Raw genomic sequence first — 20,159 nt, 5'->3', positions numbered from 1 at the left:
GAGGGGTGACTGGGACCGCAGGATCCTACAGAAAGAGGCGGCTTGGATCTTCCGGTTCCGGTCGCAATCTCCTACGGGACTTAACGAACGACTAACATTTTCCTGTTTCTTATAGTTCGGATTACCTACAGTCCTTATTCTATTTCATTACTTCTTCCTCATTGGCTTAGCTGAGTATCGACACGCGAAGTGTCATTCTATATTATCAAGGATCACTCCACAACTGGAGGATCCGTGTCAGGATTATCGATTTTGTTCATCGGATATTGTCATCTGAAGCTGTGTACAGTTAATTTGTGAACGTACGGTGTGACAATCCAACTTTACCCCTGAGAAATTGGCGCGCTTATATTATTATCTAGTATTAATTATCTACGGTGGGTTAACCTTTTTTAGCATCTTATGATCTGGTCCCCCTGTATAAAACAGCTAAACCTTTGTTGCAAAGGGGTTATAGATGGAATATCTCATAATTGTGCATGTCTTTTTATATATATTTTTTTTGCTGCATGTGCCTATTTAGATTAGGATACATCTGCCTGTCTCAGTATCTATATATTATTGACTCTAATGGGGCTCCAGTTATGTACATTTATTTGTTTGATCATCTATACCCCCCTCTTTTATCTATTCATGTGGTTTCTTCACATGAGCAACATTTATCAATAGGCTGTTTAGGTATAGTACATTATGAGCGGCATGTGGAACGCATTTCCACGCCCCCGGCCGGCCGCAGTGGAACGCAAACACTGCGGCATAGGCTGGGAGGAAGTATTAGGCGTGGAGACAGCGTTAGGTCACGCTCCTTCTTCCTCCAATGCCGCTTCTGACAGAGCATCATCAGGCAGCGACCGGAAGTTTTGTGGAGTAGCGCTTCTGACAGAGCGCTGTTGTCATCATGCGGCGACCGGAAGTTCTGTGTGGAACGCACGGCCATATCCGGTATCCTGGCGTGCGTTCCATTAGTGACTGCCTGGACAGGTATATACCTCCTATCATTACTTATTATCAGGATCATCGGATAATTCCACCCCCCTTGGTCTTAGCGATTTAGGGATAGGTGTTCTCTAGGGGTTTATACCCTGTGGTACCGTGCCGTGTATACACTTTATTCTTGTTACGTCACACAGGTAATTTCAATGGCAGGTCACATGATTGGAATGGTACCTCATGATTGATGCATTTCGGAGGGGGGTGGTCTTATCTTAGGCATAAGTAGTCACATTGTATGTTCGCAATTTGGAGCCACATCTTTTTTGCCCCCTGGAGCACTCCATGCTGCTGTTTACTGCCTGCTGAAGATCTACTGGAATGGATAAGTATTTTATTATTACTATCAATGGTCCTTCTATGTGATGCTAGCTTTTCTGCTTCAATTCAGACAGTGCGGTGCCGCATGGCAGTGCTCCAGTTATTTTGGTTTTTCTTTGTTTTGGTTGGTTTGACCGTGAACATGGATTAAGTCCTGATACGGTCCCTGTATTGAAAAACCATTGTTGTCATTGGATTCACAAGGCAACTTATTTTCTATACATTGTGTGTGTATCATAACCTATCATAATGTTACTGGTCTCCTGATGAACCATATTGTTGAGGGGAAACGCGTCGAGACCTGGTTTTAGAGCGCTACCTTGTAGGTATCTGTATAAGTGGTGACTCTGTTTCTTTACATCCAGATATCCCCCTGGATTGTCTGATAGGACATTATTTGTTTGTATAGTGGATATCTCAGGACCCGAACATCCATATGGGTCTTTCTCTGAGATTAGGGCTTTCTTAAGGACAATTAGGTTAGGTACGGGGACGGAGTGTTCCCACCATCAGGGTTCATCTCCGGGCTGAGTATAACATAGGGACGTCACAGGGATACATTCAGTGACCCATATGTGTCTGGCCCCACCATATCATTATATTGGCCCACCTTGACCTGGTCCTCCTTATGGCTCTATTTTTCTGTGTATGTCTTCTGTTTGTCTATCAGTCCCCAAGTGAGGGACCATATGTGTTTATTTTTAGCCGATTTTGATTAAAAGTTATATTTTAGGTAGTTGGCTTCTGTGATAGAATTATTGTAATCTCCTCAACTTCCATAATGGTGGTGTAAGCCGTGTACCGGGGTGGCCTCCCCAGGATACAGCGAAGTCACGAACCAGGAAAGCAGTGGGGTGCGCAGAATGACCAACCAGAAGATCTCACTGTCACGGATGGTGTTGCAGAAAACTGGAAGTCACAAATAAACATCAGACTGACTTGATCCCAAACTAAGGAACAAATGGGTAAGCCCTATAAAAGCCCTAGAGCTCTCCCTTACTGCTCAGCCCATGCAAATATCTCTATGATAGATAATTGCATGCCCTATATGACACGTGAAAACCCTATAATAGTGAGGGGACACGACCACCGGCTCCCTGCACCCAATACGGAGGGAGTCAGGGTCACCTAGAATCAAGCCAGCAGAAAAACACAAAGAAAGGAAGAGACTTATCTGAGGAACCAGCAGTTGCAGCTTCTAGCAGAGAGCACAATCCAGGAAGTAGTATAAACCACAAAGTGAGGCAGTATGGGAGGGGATATACAGGGAGGCAATCAGTGTGAATAGATGACAGCTGGGAGAAGGAAAAGAGATGACAAAGTGAAAGCAAAACAAAAGAACATCATGCAGGAGGTACAGAAGAACGTCTGTCAGAGCTTCTTAGAGATCTGGCGGTGACATTCACTCCCTATGCTAGGACCAGGGTTGTGTAAACATACCAGCTTAAGAACAAATAAAGGACGTGCATATGTTGTGAAAAAATTATGTTAGAGGAATTGTTATTCATGCACTTGCCTTATGCTGTGTGTTCTGGACAGGAAGCTCGATAGTGAAATTAAGAAAAATCGTCAATTAATTCACATAAAAGGTGACACGCAGCTTATGACAAAATAAAACACCCAGGATTGCACCATCATCCTGGAATATAAAGAAAGGAGGGGGGTAAGGAGAGAACATTTCCTCTAAGACAGGCCAAGATGAGGAGCTGGTGGCTGTCTCTGCTGCTCGTCTCTGCTGTCACATTACACGGCTGTCTCTCTGACACTGCAGAGCCTGATGTCCAAGATGGAAGATCTATAGGAGACATCATCGACCTCTACAACCAGAAGGAGGGGGTCACATACTTATATAAATTCCTGGACCAGCTGCCCCCTGTTCCAATGGAGGTAAGGCATATGGCAAGGGGGTGCTTTAAAATTAATTTCATGTAAAGCTGGCAATTTAATTCAGATAATTACATATAAAGGTCCTATAAGATCCATTCACAGCAACACTTCTGCTGGTTGCTACTGGCAAGACCTGCTCTGGATGTGGAACTATCCTCCGAGCTCTCACAGTGCACTGCTGTATGATAAGAGGAACTGTGGATGCAGCTGTGGATGTGATTGGAGAATAATTTAGGATCAGTAGACTAAAGATGGCAGGTGAAATTGGTTCTGCATTTATTGCAGACAAATACAGAGAAGTCATGTTCACTCCTGGAAAACAGTGAAATTGTAAACTCTTGAGGCTTCACTGTCGACTTCCCCAAACAAAATAAATCACAAATGACGCAGAAGATTTATGTATGTTTTCATCCATCTATTTATCACAGGAAGATGAAAATCCGAACAGAAGAGGCTTTATTATTAAAGAGACGGTGTGCCTCAAAACCGAGAATCCTGATTTAGTCCAGTGTGATTTCAAGCCCGACGGAGTAAGTAATTTACATAAACATTAAACAAAAATATCTGAAATGAGTCCTAAATCTGTTATTTTAAGACTACTTCATGGAAAAAAAAAAATCTCTATGAGGTGGTGATACTGAGCTTTCAAAAACATAATACTGCCTCCTATGTATAAGAATACAACTACTATAATACTGCCTCCTATGTACAATAATATAACTACTATAATACTGCCTCCTATGTACAAGAATATAACTACTATAATACTGCTCCTATGTACAAGAATATAACTACTATAATACTGCCTCCTATGTACAAGAATATAACTACTATAATACTGCCTCCTGTGTACAAGAATGTAACTACTATAATACTGCTCCTATGTACAAGAATATAACTACTATAATACTGCCTCCTATGTACAAGAATATAACTACTATAATACTGCCCCTATGTACATGAATATAACTATAATAATACTGCTCCTATGTACAAGAATATAACAACTATAATACTGCTCCTATGTACAAGAATATAACTACTATATTACTGCTCCTATGTAGAAGAATATAACTACTATAATACTGCTCCTATGTACAAGAATATAACTACTATAATACTGCCTCCTATGTACAAGAATATAACTACTATAATACTGCCTCCTATGTACAAGAATATAACTACTATAATACTGCTCCTATGTACAAGAATATAACTACTCTAATACTGCCTCCTATGTACAAGAATATAACTACTATAATACTGCTCCTATGTAGAAGAGGGAAAAGTTTTGTAACTTTTAAGAGATGTTGAAGACTCCCCCTCCCTTCCCTCCCCTCCCCTCCCTCCCCTCCCCTCCCTACACCTTTCCACCTCTTCCCACCCATGTTTGTCCTTTCTTTCACCATTTAGTGTCTAAATAGGTTTATACTCATGACCTCGATCATTTTACTATGGTTTACAAGAATGTATGTACCTGTTTAAATAATGCTAATTGCATATGGCCATATGCTGACAATTGAATTTGATCTGACCATTTGCATTTTCAATAAAAATAATTTTGGTTAAGAATATAACTACTATAATACTGCTCCTATGTACAAGAATATAACTACTATAATACTGCCTCCTATGTACAAGAATATAACTACTATAATACTGCTCCTATGTACAAGACTATAACTACTATAATACTGCTGCTATGTACATCAATATAACTACTATAATACTGCTCCTATGTACAAGAATATAACTACTATAATACTGCTCCTATGTACAAGAATATAACTACTATAATACTGCTCCTATGTACAAGAATATAACTACTATGACGGGGGCGAAGCTTGGCGCTTAGCTGAATGGCTGCCTGTCACTGAGCTCCTCCACCTAACTGGCAATTAACCCCATCTAAAGCACCCTTTCATCAGCACAAATGGGCAAAGTGGGGAGAGACCGCACCAAGGACCCTGCAGAACCTACTCCGGTCCGCTCCAAACAGCCAGATAAGGACCAATTCTTGAGGAAACAGGTCAAGGGCCGTGCTGCCAAAACTCCCAAGATGGCGCCGGCGGCGACTCAGCATTCTGAAGCAGAGGAATATTTGGAAGCGGGAAGCGCATCGGATACTTCCGATTATAAAGCTCGAAAACGAGGTATGCTGCTTTCGAAAACAGCTCTTCGAGAAGTCCTCAATTCCGCTCTGGCTCCCTTGAAGCAAGATTTGGCTGATATCAAGGTAGACCTTCGCAGCATAGGCGATCGAGTGGCGTCACTGGAAAATTCGCAAGACGCGATTATTCGCCACGAGGAGAAAACCTGTGCGGCTTTAAATTCGCATAAAGATCTGCTCAACGATGCTCTTCTTCGCATCGAAGATCAAAAAAATCGCAGTCGCAGACGGAATATTCGGTTCCGAGGCCTGCCTGAAACAGTCGCATCGGAAGCACTCGAAAAAATCGCGACTGAAATTTTCGCGAATCTCCTAGGTCCTGATAGAGCTGCGAAAATAATAATCGAACGCATTCATAGAGCTCTGAGACCTATGCCTAAAGTTTCTGAACCACCGAGGAATGTGGTCTGCGGCCTTCTTAGCTATGTGGACACTGCTGTTCTGCTGAGAGCAGGTAGAGAAGCAGATCGCCTTGAATTTGAAGGCACGTCGATTTTGTGCTTTCAGGACTTAGCTCCTACCACGTTGGCGAAACGCAGAATTCTGCGCCCACTACTAGAAGCCCTTAAAGCCTTGGCCACCCAGTTCAGATGGCTTTATCCATTTGGCCTGGCTGTCATGAAAAATGGGAGACAAAATACCATACGCACTCCTCAGGACTTGCACGCTGCCTGGGACCACCTGGGTATTTCGCCTTTGGAAATTCCGTCCTGGATGCCTGCCGACCAGGGGGATCCCATACCCTCACCCCCAAATGCCGATCTGTGGAATCTTGTCTCCTCAGGCAAAGGAAACAGATCCGGTCGAGACGGTCAGCCCCCTGCTAAGTCTGGACTTCCTCCACATCGTTGAGAGCACACAATACTTTTGTGACCTCCTCTAAGCTTTGAAGCCCTCTTCCAGGGCACGTCACCTCATGGTCACCCTGCGTGTGACCACTGATGACATCCTAATGTCGTCCATAGATACAACGCGAGCGAGACTATATCTATTGTGGTCTCCTTGGGACCTTGTTATTGTTATAGTTCCATGGTTTAATATCCCCCCACCCTGCCCCCCCTCAGAAGCTGGGGTTTAGCCAGCGACTACTCAGGTTCACCACCCTTGTCCCCTGATGGCCTTTTATTGGCCCTCGAGTGCTCTACTAGACCCCCTGCCTGATGGATCCCGGCCGACCGCCGTTATGAGAAAGGATCACCTCAACATCTGGCGCTCTGTAGAGCCACCATTTACTAGAATCTTATTTTGGTTGCTGCATTTAACCCTTTGTTCCTTCAATTGCAGATACTCTTTTTCTATTGTCTTTTTCTCCCTTTTGTGTGTCCTCCCCTCCCTCTTCCACACTCGACTGGTCTATATGGCGACTGTCCGCACCATTCCTTTCCACTGTACCAAGATGGTTGCCATTGTAGTATCTTCCTTCAATGTTAGAGGTCTGAATGAGCCGTGCAAGAGATCCCATGTCCTTTCTCTATTGCAGAAAGACAAAGTATCCATCGCATTCTTCCAAGAGACCCACTTCCGGTCGGGTAAGATACCTAACCTCCCTCCTAAAAAATTCTCGCAATGGTTCCACAGCACACATAGCTCTGCTAGCAGGGGTATCAACATAGCCATTCACAAGCAACTCCCTTTTGTAGTTTCTGCATCTTCTTCGGACCCTGAGGGTCGGTATTTGTTTGTGAAGGGCACCATTGCTGACACACCAGTTACATTAGCCAATGTGTACGCACCAAACAGAGGCCAAATCCCATGGCTAATTCAGACCCTATCGTCCCTTTCCTCTTTAAAGATGGTATTGTCATATTTGGGTGCAATTTCAATGTGTCCCTGGACCCTAGTCTTGACTCCTCCTCTGGGAAATTGGCTATTACACATGTACGCTTGAGGCGCTTGAAACTTGCCTTGAGAAAATTAGGTGTGGCGCACCCTAAACCCTTCAGGTAGGGACTATACATTCTTCTCCCATGCCAAGTCCTCTTATCATAGATTAGATCACCTCTTCCTGTCCTCAGATCATGCCCAGCTACTCCTACACAGCAAGATAGGTAATATCACTCTGTCGGACCATTCCCCAATTTTCCTGCACTTCTCCCTGTCTACCCTTCCGAAAAAGGAATGGAATTGGCGCCTCAATGATACCCTTATTTTAGATCAGACCAACTCCCAGAAGCTTTCCTCTTCTTTGACCGAGTTTTTCCAGCGGAACAATGCCGGACATGCCCTACCTTCCCCTTCCATCATTTGGGAAACTCACAAGGCGGTAATCCGGGGGGAACTCATCGCCCTTGGTTCCTATATTAAAAAACAACGCTCCCAAGCTATTACCACCCTATTATCCCAAATTGAGTTGCTTGAACTTGTACACAAACGATCGCAAGCGCTTAATTGTGCTGCAGAACTTTCTGATGCAAGAGCGAAACTTAAAAATCTACTTAACGTGACCTCGGCCAAGCTTCTCCTCCGCTCTAAGTTTAGATCCTATGCACATGGCGACAAAGGAAATAAACTTATGGCGGCCCTAGTTAAAAAACAATACTCAGACTCCTTTATCCCTGCAATTAAAGATGGTAAAGGTGCCCACCTTAAGCCTACCCCCGACATAGCGAAGGCTTTTAGTACCTTCTGTAAGGAGCTTTATAACCTCCCACCCCCCTCCGGTTAGTCAATTAACCTCATGGAAACCACAGAAAAATTTCTCTCCTCCCTAAAACTCCCTAATGTCACCTCTGCACAACCTGCACATCTGGTAGCCCCAATCACAGACTCTGAAGCTTTGAGAGTCCTTGCCTCTATCCCCTCAGGGGAGAGCCCAGGTCCTGACGGCTTCTCCATCACCTATTACAAAACTTTTCAAGAAATACTAGTCCCCCACTTCCGCTCCATGTGTAACAATCTTCTTAACGGAGGCCAACTACCTCCTCAATCTCTCTCGGCCCATATTACCATAATTCATAAAGAGAACAAAGACCCCCTAAATTGTGGCAGTTACCGCCCAATATCCCTCCTCAACCCGGATGTAAAATGGTGGGCTAAGATCTTAGCTCAGCGGATCCAGCGGATTCTCCCTGATATCATCCATAGGGAGCGGGTTGGGTTTGTCTCTGGCAGACAGGTGAACGAAAACACCGTCCGCCTTCTTCATATTATGAATTGGGCATGGAGCACATCCACCCTGCTAGCTTTGCTCAGCACCGACGCGGAGAAGGCCTTCGACAGGGTTAGTTGGCATTATATGGCTGCACTCTGTCGAAATTTGGCTTCCCGGACCAATTTATCTCGGCTATTTTCTCATTGTACTCGTCCCCCTCTGCCACAGTCAAGGTCAACGGCACTCTTTCACCCGCGTTTGCCATAACTAATTGCACAAGGCAAGGTTGTCCACTATCCTCGTATCTCTTTGTCATAGTTATGGAGACTCTATTATGTAAGATCAGACAAGACCCAGATATCAAAGGCGTCAAGATGGCCACTCATACCCATCTCACCGCAGCATTTGCGGATGATCTGCTCATTATGACCACTAACCCTATGATTTCATTCCCACGGCTCCAGTTACTATTTGAAGAGTTTGGATGGGTCTCTAATTTTAAAATCAATTACAACAAGTCTCTTGCTCTAAATGTATCTTGCAAATCCTCTGTAGTCAGAACCCTCAAGCGCACCACCTCTTTTACTTGGGCTTCCCATGATATCACATTTTTGGGGATCCGCATCTCAGCTGACCATGATGACTTATTTAGACTTAACTATGCCCCCCTACTCAAAGAGATTAGAACGCACCTGCAGTCCCTTAAACTCCCTTTTATCTCCTGGATAGGTAGGAAGAACTACCTTAAAGCCTTTATAGTACCCAAACTCCTGTATTTATTGCAGACATTGCCGATCTGGTTATCCCGCTCCAATTTTGTAGAGATCCGACGTATGTTCTCATTATTTCTATGGGCGGGCAAATCCCCTAGAATAGCATACTCCATATTGACGAGGGAAAGAAGATTTGGGGGCTTTGGTCTGCCTGATATGCATACTTACTACACAGCTTCGCTCTTGAACAGATGCTTCTCTCTCCTTGCAAGTCACCCCCCGAATCTATGCGTACAAGTAGAACGTGCTATACTCACCTATAAAGAAGAATTTATCCTGTGGGGAATCCGCACATGCTCCCCTAATAACTCGTACAACTCCCCCATTTGGAAAGGCATGTTAGTTGAATGGGCCAAATTATATAAATCTCGTGACCTGAAGTTCCGAAACCCTTACCTCCCCCTACATCTACTTCAGAATTACATACACCACAACATTCTCAGGCCCACTGGAGTCTGGCACTTGCTGTCTGACCTTACCCTACAAGACATTACATCTCCAACTGGGGACTTGGCATGGGACAAGATCCACGTTCTACCCAGAGTTAAAGCCCTCTCCTTTCTTTCTACCTGGGCATTTAGCCGGGATATCAAGGCTCTTTCACTGCCCCCCCTCACTACTGAATTGCCCACAGGGATGGCTAAAAGGCTTTGTGTCTCAGAGACACTGAAAAAAAAACTCTCGATGCTTTACAGAGAGTTGCTCTCTTCTGCCCCTCCAGCACTGCATTTTATATCTGCCTGGGAAAAAGAGCTCTCAATTCATTTCTCCGAGCCAGAGAAAGCATTTATTCTGTCTCACTCTCATGGCTTTAACCGATGCATTAAAATTCAAGAGAATTAATTTAAACTTCTTACGCGCCGGTACAAAACGCCAGAGTTCTTATACAGACTCAACCCTGATTTCCCAGAGCAGTGCTGGAGGTGTGGAACAGAGGTTGGAACTCTGTCGCATCTCTGGTGGTCTTGCAGCAAAATCCACCCCTTCTGGTCCCAAATAGAGACCACAATCAACAGGATTTGCGCTTCTAACATCCGTCTAGACGCAAAATTGGTTCTCCTTTGGTGTCCCAATGACTCCCTCACCCCATCCAAGACTGACCTCCCGACCATGCTTCTTACTGCTGCCCAGTTGTTGATACCCCTCCTCTGGAAGAATGATTCCCCTCCTTCAATGTTGAAGTGGACCGAGAAAACAGACCAGCTGTTCAGATTTGAAGAACTGGCCCATTGGGAAACCCGCACACACTCCAAATTTCTTAAATTGTGGCGCCCTTGGGAAAAGTTTCGTAACTTTTAAGAGATGTTGAAGACTCCCCCTCCCTTCCTCCCCCCTCCCTACACCTTCCCCCCTCTTCCCACTCATGTTTGTCCTTTCTTTCACCATTTAGTGTCTAAATAGGTTTATACTCATGACCTCGATCATTTTACTATGGTTTACAAGAATGTATGTACCTGTTTAAATAGTGCCATTTGCATATGGCCATATGCTGACAATTGCCTTTGATCTGACCATTTGCATTCTCAATAAAAACTATTTTGGTTAAGACTATAACTACTATAATACTGCTCCTATGTACAAGAATATAACTACTATAATACTGCTCCTATGTACAAGAATATAACTACTATAATACTGCTCCTATGTACAAGAATATAACTACTATAATACTGCTCCTATGTACAAGAATATAACTACTATAATACTGCTCCTATGTACAAGAATATAACTACTATAATACTGCCTCCTATGTACAAGAATATAACTACTATAATACTGCTCCTATGTACAGGAATATAACTACTATAATACTGCTCCTATGTACAAGAATATAACTACTATAATACTGCCTCCTATGTACAAGAATATAACTACTATAATACTGCTCCTATGTACAAGAATATAACTACTATAATACTGCCTCCTATGTACAAGAATATAACTACTATAATACTGCTCCTATGTACAGGAATATAACTACTATAATACTGCCTCCTGTGTACAAGAATATAACTACTATAATACTGCTCCTATGTACAAGAATATAACTACTATAATACTGTCTCCTATGTACAAGAATATAACTACTATAATACTGCCTCCTATGTACATGAATATAACTACTATAATACTGCTCCTATGTACAAGAATATAACTACTATAATACTGCTCCTATGTAGAAGAATATAACTACTATAATACTGCTCCTATGTACAAGAATATAACTACTATAATACTGCTCCTATGTACAAGAATATAACTACTATAATACTGCTTCTATGTACAAGAATAGAACTACTATAATACTGCTCCTATGTATAAGAATATAACTACTATAATACTGCTCCTATGTACAAGAATATAACTACTATAATACTGCTCCTATGTACAAGAATATAACTACTATAATACTGCTCCTATGTACAAGAATATAACTACTATAATACTGCTCCTATGTACAAGAATATAACTACTATAATACTGCTCCTATGTACAGGACTATAACTACTATAATACTGCCTCCTATGTACAAGAATATAACTACTATAATACTGCTCCTATGTACAAGAATATAACTACTATAATACTGCTCTCATGTACAAGAATATAACTACTATAATACTGCTCCTATGTACAAGAATATAACTACTATAATACTGCTCCTATGTACAAGAATATAACTACTATAATACTGCTCCTATGTACAAGAATATAACTACTATAATACTGCCTCCTATGTACAAGAATATAACTACTATAATACTGTCTCCTATGTACAAGAATATAACTACTATAATACTGCCTCCTATGTACAAGAATATAACTACTATAATACTGCTCCTATGTACAAGAATATAACTACTATAATACTGTCTCCTATGTACAAGAATATAACTACTATAATACTGCCTCCTATGTACAAGAATATAACTACTATAATACTGCCTCCTATGTACAAGAATATAACTACTATAATACTGCTCCTATGTACAAGAATATAACTACTATAATACTGCTCCTATGTACAAGAATATAACTACTATAATACTGCTCCTATGTACAAGAATATAACTACTATAATACTGCTCCTATGTACAGGAATATAACTGCTATAAATATATCAGAATCAGTAATAAATACTGGGGCAGTGATCGGTCCATATATTAGTGACTGTACATGTATATAATCTGCTGTATACACTTACTGTATTTCATGCTTTTCTTTTTATCTCACATGTGGTATATAGTTGTGATGATTAGTGATTCTTCCCTGTAGATTATGACCCTTATGTTTGTGTCCTGCAGGATGTAAAGATCTGTTCTCTGGATTTGGGTGATGAGGATCCTGAGGATATAATGTGCACCAGTCTGAACAAGGTAGGACACTGTACAGATAGCACCGCCCGTCCTGTAATATTATCCTGGCTACTGAGAAGTCCTCCGCATCTTTTCTTGTGGATTCAGATCCCCATAAACGGGGTTGTCTCAGCACAAACATTGGTGGCATATTACTAAGATCCGCCACCAATGTCAGATAGATGTATATCCGCCTCTGGGTCCCGCACCTATCTCTAGAACTGAGCTTTCATAGTGGGCAAGAGCGCACTGCGCATACCATATGCACCCGCCTTCTGTTCACTCAAGGGAGTGCTGAAAATAGTAGAGCAATGGCACTCTGTACTAGAGATGGAGATGCCACAGGTTAAGGCAGGGGTGCACCACCAAAGAGGCCAGGTGAGGCGATTGCCTCAGGCGGCAAGACCTAGAGACAAGTGGGGGCTGTAGGAATATCTGTCTATATTCAACTGTATCAAAGTATGCCTTAAATAGTACGGCTTTAGTGGTTGGGCACGATTTCATTCTTCGCCTCAGGCATCACAAAAGCTAGGTGCACCCGTGGGTTCGGGTCTCAAAGGAGGGACCCGCGCCTATCTTACATTGGTGGCATATGCGATCAATAAGCCAATGTTTGAACTGAGACAACCCCTTTAAAGCAGTGCTTCTCAAATAGTGGGGCGCGCCCCCCAGGGGGGCGCCAGGCTCCGTAAAGGGGGGCTCGTTCAGGGCCGGCCTTTGGGGTGTGCGAATTTCTTCTGTATAATGCCGGCAGGCAGGCCGGGCGGCCGGCGCGTCCCTCAGTGATGTCACGTGCCGCCCGGCTCGCCTGCCGGCATTATACAGAAGAAATTCGGATATACGGTACTATTAGGAGTAATAATTTTAAACGGCGGCGGCGGGCACACGGAATCTGTGGATGGCACAGTTAAGGGGTGGGGGTCTGTGGATGGCACTGTTATGGGCTGGGGGGCACTGTGGATGGCACTGTTATGGGGTGGGGGTTCTGTGGATGGCACATATATAACAGTGCCAGCCACAGATCCCCCTGTAACAGTGCCAGCCACAGATCCCCCCATAAGTGTCCGTCATCCACAGGTCCCCCCCATAAGTGTCCGTCATCCACAGATCCCCCCCATAAGTGTCCATCATCCACAGATCCCCCCATACGTGTCCGTCTTCCACAGATCCCCCCATAAGTGTCCGTCATCCACAGATCCCCCCATAAGTGTCCGTCATCCACAGATCTCTCCATAAGTGTCCGTCATCCACAGATCCCCCCCATAAGTGTCCGTCATCCACAGATCCCCCCATAAGTGTCCGTCATCCACAGATCCCCCCATAAGTGTCCGTCATCCACAGATCCCCCCATAAGTGTCCGTCATCCACAGATCCCCCCATAAGTGTCCGTCATCCACAGATCCCCCCATAAGTGTCCGTCATCCACAGATCCCCCCCATAAGTGTCCGTCATCCACAGATCCCCCCATAAGTGTCCGTCATCCACAGATCCCCCCATAAGTGTCCGTCATCCACAGATCCCCCCATAAGTGTGTGTCCGATCCACATTTCTTTCTTTTTTTATTCTCTTATACGTTAATAAGAATACAGTGTTATGCAGAGGTGTACTTATAACAATTTTATAGACAAATGATACTATTTACAGTCGCGCGGGGGGCGCAAAATATTTTCTTCTTCCTAGGGGGGGCATGACAGAAAATAATTGAGAAGCACTGCTTTAAAGAGACACTTTCATCAGAATGGGGTATGTTTTAAAGTATCACTCATAAAATCCTTTTTATTTTTGGAGAATTTTTGGCTGTTATGTTAAACTGTCTACCATGCTAAAAGTCCAAATAAAGAAGTTGTTAAGGAGCTAGGACAGAAAATAGAATACTAGAAAGAAATTCAAAACATTATATCAAGAAAACCAAACGATTTTTGTAAAACAATTACATAGAATATTCACATTTAGGCTGTTAATATGTGATATGACACTTTTGATGGACATGAGCAACGTGCCGCTCCCCAGAGCCCTATGGCGTCCCAGGTTTAGTGAAATGCCGAGTGGTATGGCGCAGCTTATATGTGTCACGGTGCTCCTACCTGGATACAGCGGGACCCCCGGCTTAGGCTCCAAAGCAAATAAAGGGGAATAGTTGAGTTACGGGATGAAGAATAACTTAACTCTAGACCATAGTAAACTTTAACAGCAGCTTTTCTTGGGTAAACTTACTGTAATTCCAGACAATATTCAGGCTTTTCTAACATTTAGACTTTCTCTTGGTTCCAGCAGGTTTTGGCATAAACTGGCAGGCAAACTTGGTAACTCTGCTTTATTTCTTTCCCTGCTGGACTGACCGGCTTGCTTAATAACTCTGCTTTCTATCTCTCTGCTGTACTAAGGGTACTTTCAGACTAGTGTTTTTCTTTTTCGCCACTGAATTCGGTCATATGGGCTTAATACTGGAAAAGAACTGATCAGCTTTATCCCCATGCATTCTGAATGGAGAGAAATCCGTTCAGGATGCATCAGGATGTCATCAGTTCAGTCACTGAACAGCGTTTTGGACTGAGGAAATACCGCAGCATGCTGCGGTGTTATCTCCGTCCAAAATTCCGGATCAGTTGCCGGAATGCAGGCATTAATTTACATTGAAATGTATTAGTAAAAAAAATACTGCAATTTCGGATCCGTCCGTAAAATGTGAAAAAAAAATAATAGATCCGGATCCGTCTACAAATACTGTCCATTTGCATGCAGATTGCCTGATCCGGCAGGCAGTTCCGGCGACGGAACTGCTTGCCGGATCACTCTGTTGCAAGTGTGAAAGTAGCCTAAACTATGCTTGGGTCCGGTTACTGGACTTTTGGTCGGTTTTGGTATCCTTGTATTGGGGTGCCTTGGGCTATTATGGCATGGAATCTTGGTGCTCTACAAGCTACTTCCCTTTGGTGGCTCCTGCTCCAGCCAAAGAACAGTTTCCTTTGCTTGCTATATCTTCCATACATCTGATTTCATGGCAAGCATAACCAAGCCTGCACTGGCTGTTATAGGCACATCTGGCTGTGACTGTGCCCAGGCTTACACTTCCCTGTCTAGACTAGAACCAGAATAAACTGACACTGCTGCCCCCTCACTTCTGGTAGGAAGCAGGACTGACCCACTTCTGCCCAAAGTGGAGAGAATGGAATGATGAGTTCCATTCTATCTAAGTATCTGTCTCTCTCTCTCTGCCATTTACGCTGCCACCTGCTGGTGAACCAGGCATATTACATGTAAAAACTGTAGCATAACAATCATATAAATGCAAAATTTAAAGGACCTGGAAAGAAATATACAGGATGACATTTATGTTAGACCATTAGAGACACTAGCAGGGTGTAGGAATGGTAGCACCCCTCCGGATTGTTACATACCCCCTTACTTAAAACCAAGCCGCCCTCGAGTTGTGATTTGTGTATTCTCCAGGGTTCCCTTTATAAAGTTAGAGTGCTGCTTTAGGCTTTCTGAACTAACACAAGGCAAAGTGGGACTATTAGTATTAGGCATCCTCAGAGGTAGTCCATATGAGTAAGGAAGTAAGGATGCTAACTATCTAGCTAGCATTGCAAAGTCCAAAGTCCATTTAAAGTGCATAAGAGGTCACATTGCTGTACCCATCAAAAAGAGTCCATACAATGGGCTAAAGTGCTTGAACATTGCTAAACTTTAAAACTTTGGTGCAAAAATGTCACAGTAGAGGTTACAAAGAGCTCAAGTACACGTTTGAGTCCTTTCTTTGGGTGCTGGCTTGTGACATTGCAAAACTGAAACACATAGGTGAGGCCCTAAACTATTGGTCACATAATGTAGCACAACATTATCAATAACAGAAATTTTAATGAGAACCCTTAAGGCAGGTGGGGTTCCCACTGAACCTGAAAAGGGGGAAAAGGTCATTTGGCGCTGACATGTGCAACTTGGAGGCTTTTGAAGATATTGAAGATGGGTGGAGTCCTAACAAACATGTCCATCTGAGTGAGAACCAAACATGGCAACAAAACAAAACGGATGGGCCAAGGAGTTCTCACCCTTCAAGTTCAGTCCAAGATGTGGCTTCGATTGTCCATTATTGTCCTCTTCCTTACTTCACAGAGGAGTAGTTCTTTAGAGGAGAAACCTGAAATTATTTTCACTGCTGGGGCTGTTGAAGCCCATCAGGGGTCGCTCCTGCCCTTTGTAGGCAAGACGTGCAGTGGTGGCGGAGCTCCACTGCCCTCTAGTGGAGGATTCTGGTTTTAAACGGCTGGTAACACTGGCAATAGCTGCGCCACTTCTTGATTTAAGGTGCCAGAACCTTCTGCCGGAGCAGGGGAACTGAAGATCTCCAGCTGCAAGGGCTGCTGCAATTGGACCTCTGCTGGTGGCGTTTGGAACCGGGGTCCTGTTTATGAAGCTGACGCCATCTTCCAAAGGAGCTGATAGTTTACCACCGTAGGGTGATATGAGAAGGCGGTGGTCATCTGGTACTTGAGCTGGAAGGCGGGACTAGGAGGTAGGCCCGGAATCAGAACCTCCGGCTGGGTCTGAGGCCTTTCTTGGAAATGGAGGGCTCCTTCCGCGGTCTCCTGCAAGCAGCGCACACTTGCTGGAGCTGCTGGATCCTTTGGCCAGTGTTCAGGTACCGGCACAGGGACTAGGGGGTTGTCTAGCAGGGTCACTCTGGTGGGGAATCGCCCCATAGTGGACCCCGTGGGGATATATTCTACCCGGTCCCCTGCATATAAGTTATGTTGGGCCTGGGGGAGATAGGGGCAGTTCACAGATCTGCGGCCAACAAACAGCTCCTCACCGTCTCGTTGTCCGCCAGAAAGCCGTTCCCACTCTCGACAGAAAACCAGACAATGTTGCTCAGGCGGCGCTTCCATTTTGGATCCCCCTGCTGTGGGTGGTCCAGGACTTTGATGACCCATTCCTAAATATATTTTTTGTAGTCCCACATCATCTGGGCATGGACCACTACTTCAGGTGGAACCTCTGGATTGAATCTTACCGAGCGTAGGATGACTCTGGGCGGTGGAGTGGATGTTCCGGCCTCCTCCGCCGCACCAGCCAGCATGGCAGACACCTCTGCTTATTCAGATGCCCGCTTCTCCTTGACAGCCTGTATTTCCGCGAGGGCTGCCTGCACTTTGTCACCCCACATCATTTCTCCCCAGTTTGGCTAGGGCTGGAATGCCATATCGCTTCGTTCTGGCTGGCTCAAACTGGTGCACACACTCTTGTGCCCGTTAATCTGGCAGAAACGCAGCAAAGTCTTTTTTTTAGGGGTTTTGTAAATTCTCTAGGCCTTTAGAAGCAACACGGTACAAAGGTCTATATTCTGTTTGTGACGCCAATTTTGCAATGTGCCACACCCCAGGGCCCAATCACATCCCAGGTTTAGTAGGAAATGCTGAGTGATATTGTGCTCCTACCTGTATACAGCGGGACTAAGGATTAGGCTCCGAAGCAAATAAAGGGGAATAGTTGAGTTAAGGGATGAAGAATAACTTGAGTCCAGACCTTGGTAAACTTTAACAGCAGCTTTACTTGGATACATTTGATTCCAGACACTATTCAGGCTTTTCTAACATTCAGACTTCCCCATGGTTCCAGCAGGCTTTGGCATAAACTGGCAGGCAAACTTGATAACTCTGCTTTCTCTCTTTCTATGCTGGGCTGATAGGCTGCCTAATAACTCTGCTTTCGTTCTCTCTGCTTTGCTAAACTCTGTTTAGGTTTGGTTACTGGACTTTTGATCAGTTCTGATATCCTTGGATTGGGTTGCCTTTGGCGGTTATTCTCCTCCTGACACTCAGTTAAATAAATTAGCATGGAGTCCGGGTGCTCTACAAGCTACTTCCCTTTGGTGGCTCCTGCTCTAGCCGAAGAACAATTTCCTTTGGCTGATATATTTTTGGGCAACTGAAGAACACTTTCCTCTGGTTGCTATATCTTCCATACATATGATTTCATGGCAAGCCTAGCCGAACATGCACTGGCTGTTATAGGCACGTCTGGCTGTGACTGTGCCCAGGCTTACACTTCCCTGTGTAGACTAGAACCGGAATAAACTGAAACTGCTGCCCCCCCTTCAGGTAGAAGGCAGGACTGGCCCTCTTCTGCCCAAAGGGGAAGGAATGGAACGGTGAGTTCCATTCTATCTAAGTATCTTTCTCTCTCTCTCTGCCATATATGCTCCCACCTGCTGGTGAACCAGGCACATTACATGTAATAACAGTTGTGTACAATCACATAAATGCACAATGTAAAGGACCTGGAAAGAAGTATACAGGATGGCATTTATGTTAGCCCATTAGAGACAGTAGCAGGGTGTAGTAATGGTAACACCACTACGGGGTTTTAATCCTGTCCCTTTAACATTCACAAACCTTTGCTGTGGGGAAATCGGAGGACCCAGCAGAAGACACTCCAATGAGATGGTTTCTATCTGCTCCTCCTCTTCCTCTGTTGTTCAGGATCCAGGATCGGTGATGTACGCTTCACTCCTGCTGCACGATAATACAAGAGCAGGGAGCAGTCTGTGCACAGAGGGGGATAACGTGTCCTATGTAGGGGAGTGGAACATGACTAGTATGCAGGAGAAGAGCTGTGGGGAAACAGGACCCAGGGAATACAGGTATAAAATGGGTAAAGAGAGCAGAAAGGTGAGGAAGATCTGGTGGACACTGCTTTCTGGAATATTCCTTTAAGATTAATGAATCTGTTTACGTTATGTACCATGTGTCTCATGCTTGTTCTGTTCTCTTCCAGGAGGTCCGTGTGAAGCGGTCCAGCAGAAGGAGACCATGCAGGGGGAGGTCCTGCAGGCCGCGGCTAACAGGAGGTTATACTCTTATCGGCTTTGGCTTACCCGGTAAAAAACAAAACAGACCTAACTACATGTGGGTGTAAAGATCTGCAGTCAACGGTGGAACGAGATCTGAGATTGTGGCTTATGACAAGCACATTACTGTTATAAAGCTTTACTAGTTATTATTATCAGTTGCGAGGTGGCACATTGCGAATCCCTCCTTACTTCTCCTGACCTCTCCCATCTTCACTCTGGTCCGTGGAGGAGAGATGTTAGGAGTTTCAGCTTGCTATGAGATCAGCCATGTTCTGTCTGTGGAACGTTCTGAATGGATACAATGTTACAAATAAACGTAGCAACAAATAACACTGTGTGGTTACTTCCTGGAAAGTCATGGTGAGGATGATGAATGAAGAGGGGAATAATTACGATGGTAAATATAAGGTGTGATGATAAGGAAGATGATGATATGGTGGATGATGCTGAGGAGGAGGAGGAGGAATGAGATTAATTGAAGAAAAGATGATGGTAAGTGTGTTAGAGGAGAGTGAGGATGATGATAGTAATCAGGATGATTAGGAGAGGGAATTATGCTGATGATGATAACTACAGATGAGCGAAGTTTTAAAAACATTCGATTTAGATTCTTTGCCGAATTTGATCCAAATTAATTGTGATGAAGCGCTATTTCCTGGCTGCAGAGAGCCTGTATAGTGGTGTGGAACACTGTGCCTTGCAGAAACATGTATAGCGA

General features: G+C 44.1%; 1 protein-coding gene across 4 annotated transcripts in view; it reads left to right on the top strand.

The window, feature by feature from the left end:
- The window catches only part of LOC121000824 (cathelicidin-6-like), a 128,910-nt gene extending 109,147 nt beyond the window's left edge, over positions 1 to 19,763 (top strand). Inside the window, exons 1-5 of one of the 4 annotated variants that reach the window (XM_040431497.1) lie at positions 2,933 to 3,198; positions 3,627 to 3,728; positions 12,538 to 12,609; positions 19,071 to 19,259; positions 19,366 to 19,763. In XM_040431497.1, the coding sequence (XP_040287431.1) occupies positions 3,010 to 3,198; positions 3,627 to 3,728; positions 12,538 to 12,609; positions 19,071 to 19,259; positions 19,366 to 19,506 (693 nt within the window). In that variant the 5' untranslated portion in view covers positions 2,933 to 3,009 and the 3' untranslated portion in view covers positions 19,507 to 19,763. Of the gene's footprint in view, positions 1 to 2,932; positions 3,199 to 3,626; positions 3,729 to 12,537; positions 12,610 to 19,070; positions 19,260 to 19,365 lie in introns of those variants that run through there. The other 3 variants (XM_040431498.1, XM_040431500.1, XM_040431499.1) reach the window with 3 other exon arrangements.
- The last annotated feature ends 396 nt before the right edge of the window (positions 19,764 to 20,159 follow it).

The sequence above is a fragment of the Bufo bufo genome, chromosome 5 (genome assembly GCF_905171765.1).
Source record: "Bufo bufo chromosome 5, aBufBuf1.1, whole genome shotgun sequence".
In the NCBI taxonomy this organism is placed as follows: Eukaryota; Metazoa; Chordata; class Amphibia; order Anura; family Bufonidae; genus Bufo; species Bufo bufo.
Note: the sequence above shows the minus strand (reverse complement) of the source record. Positions and strands in the feature narration are given on the sequence as shown.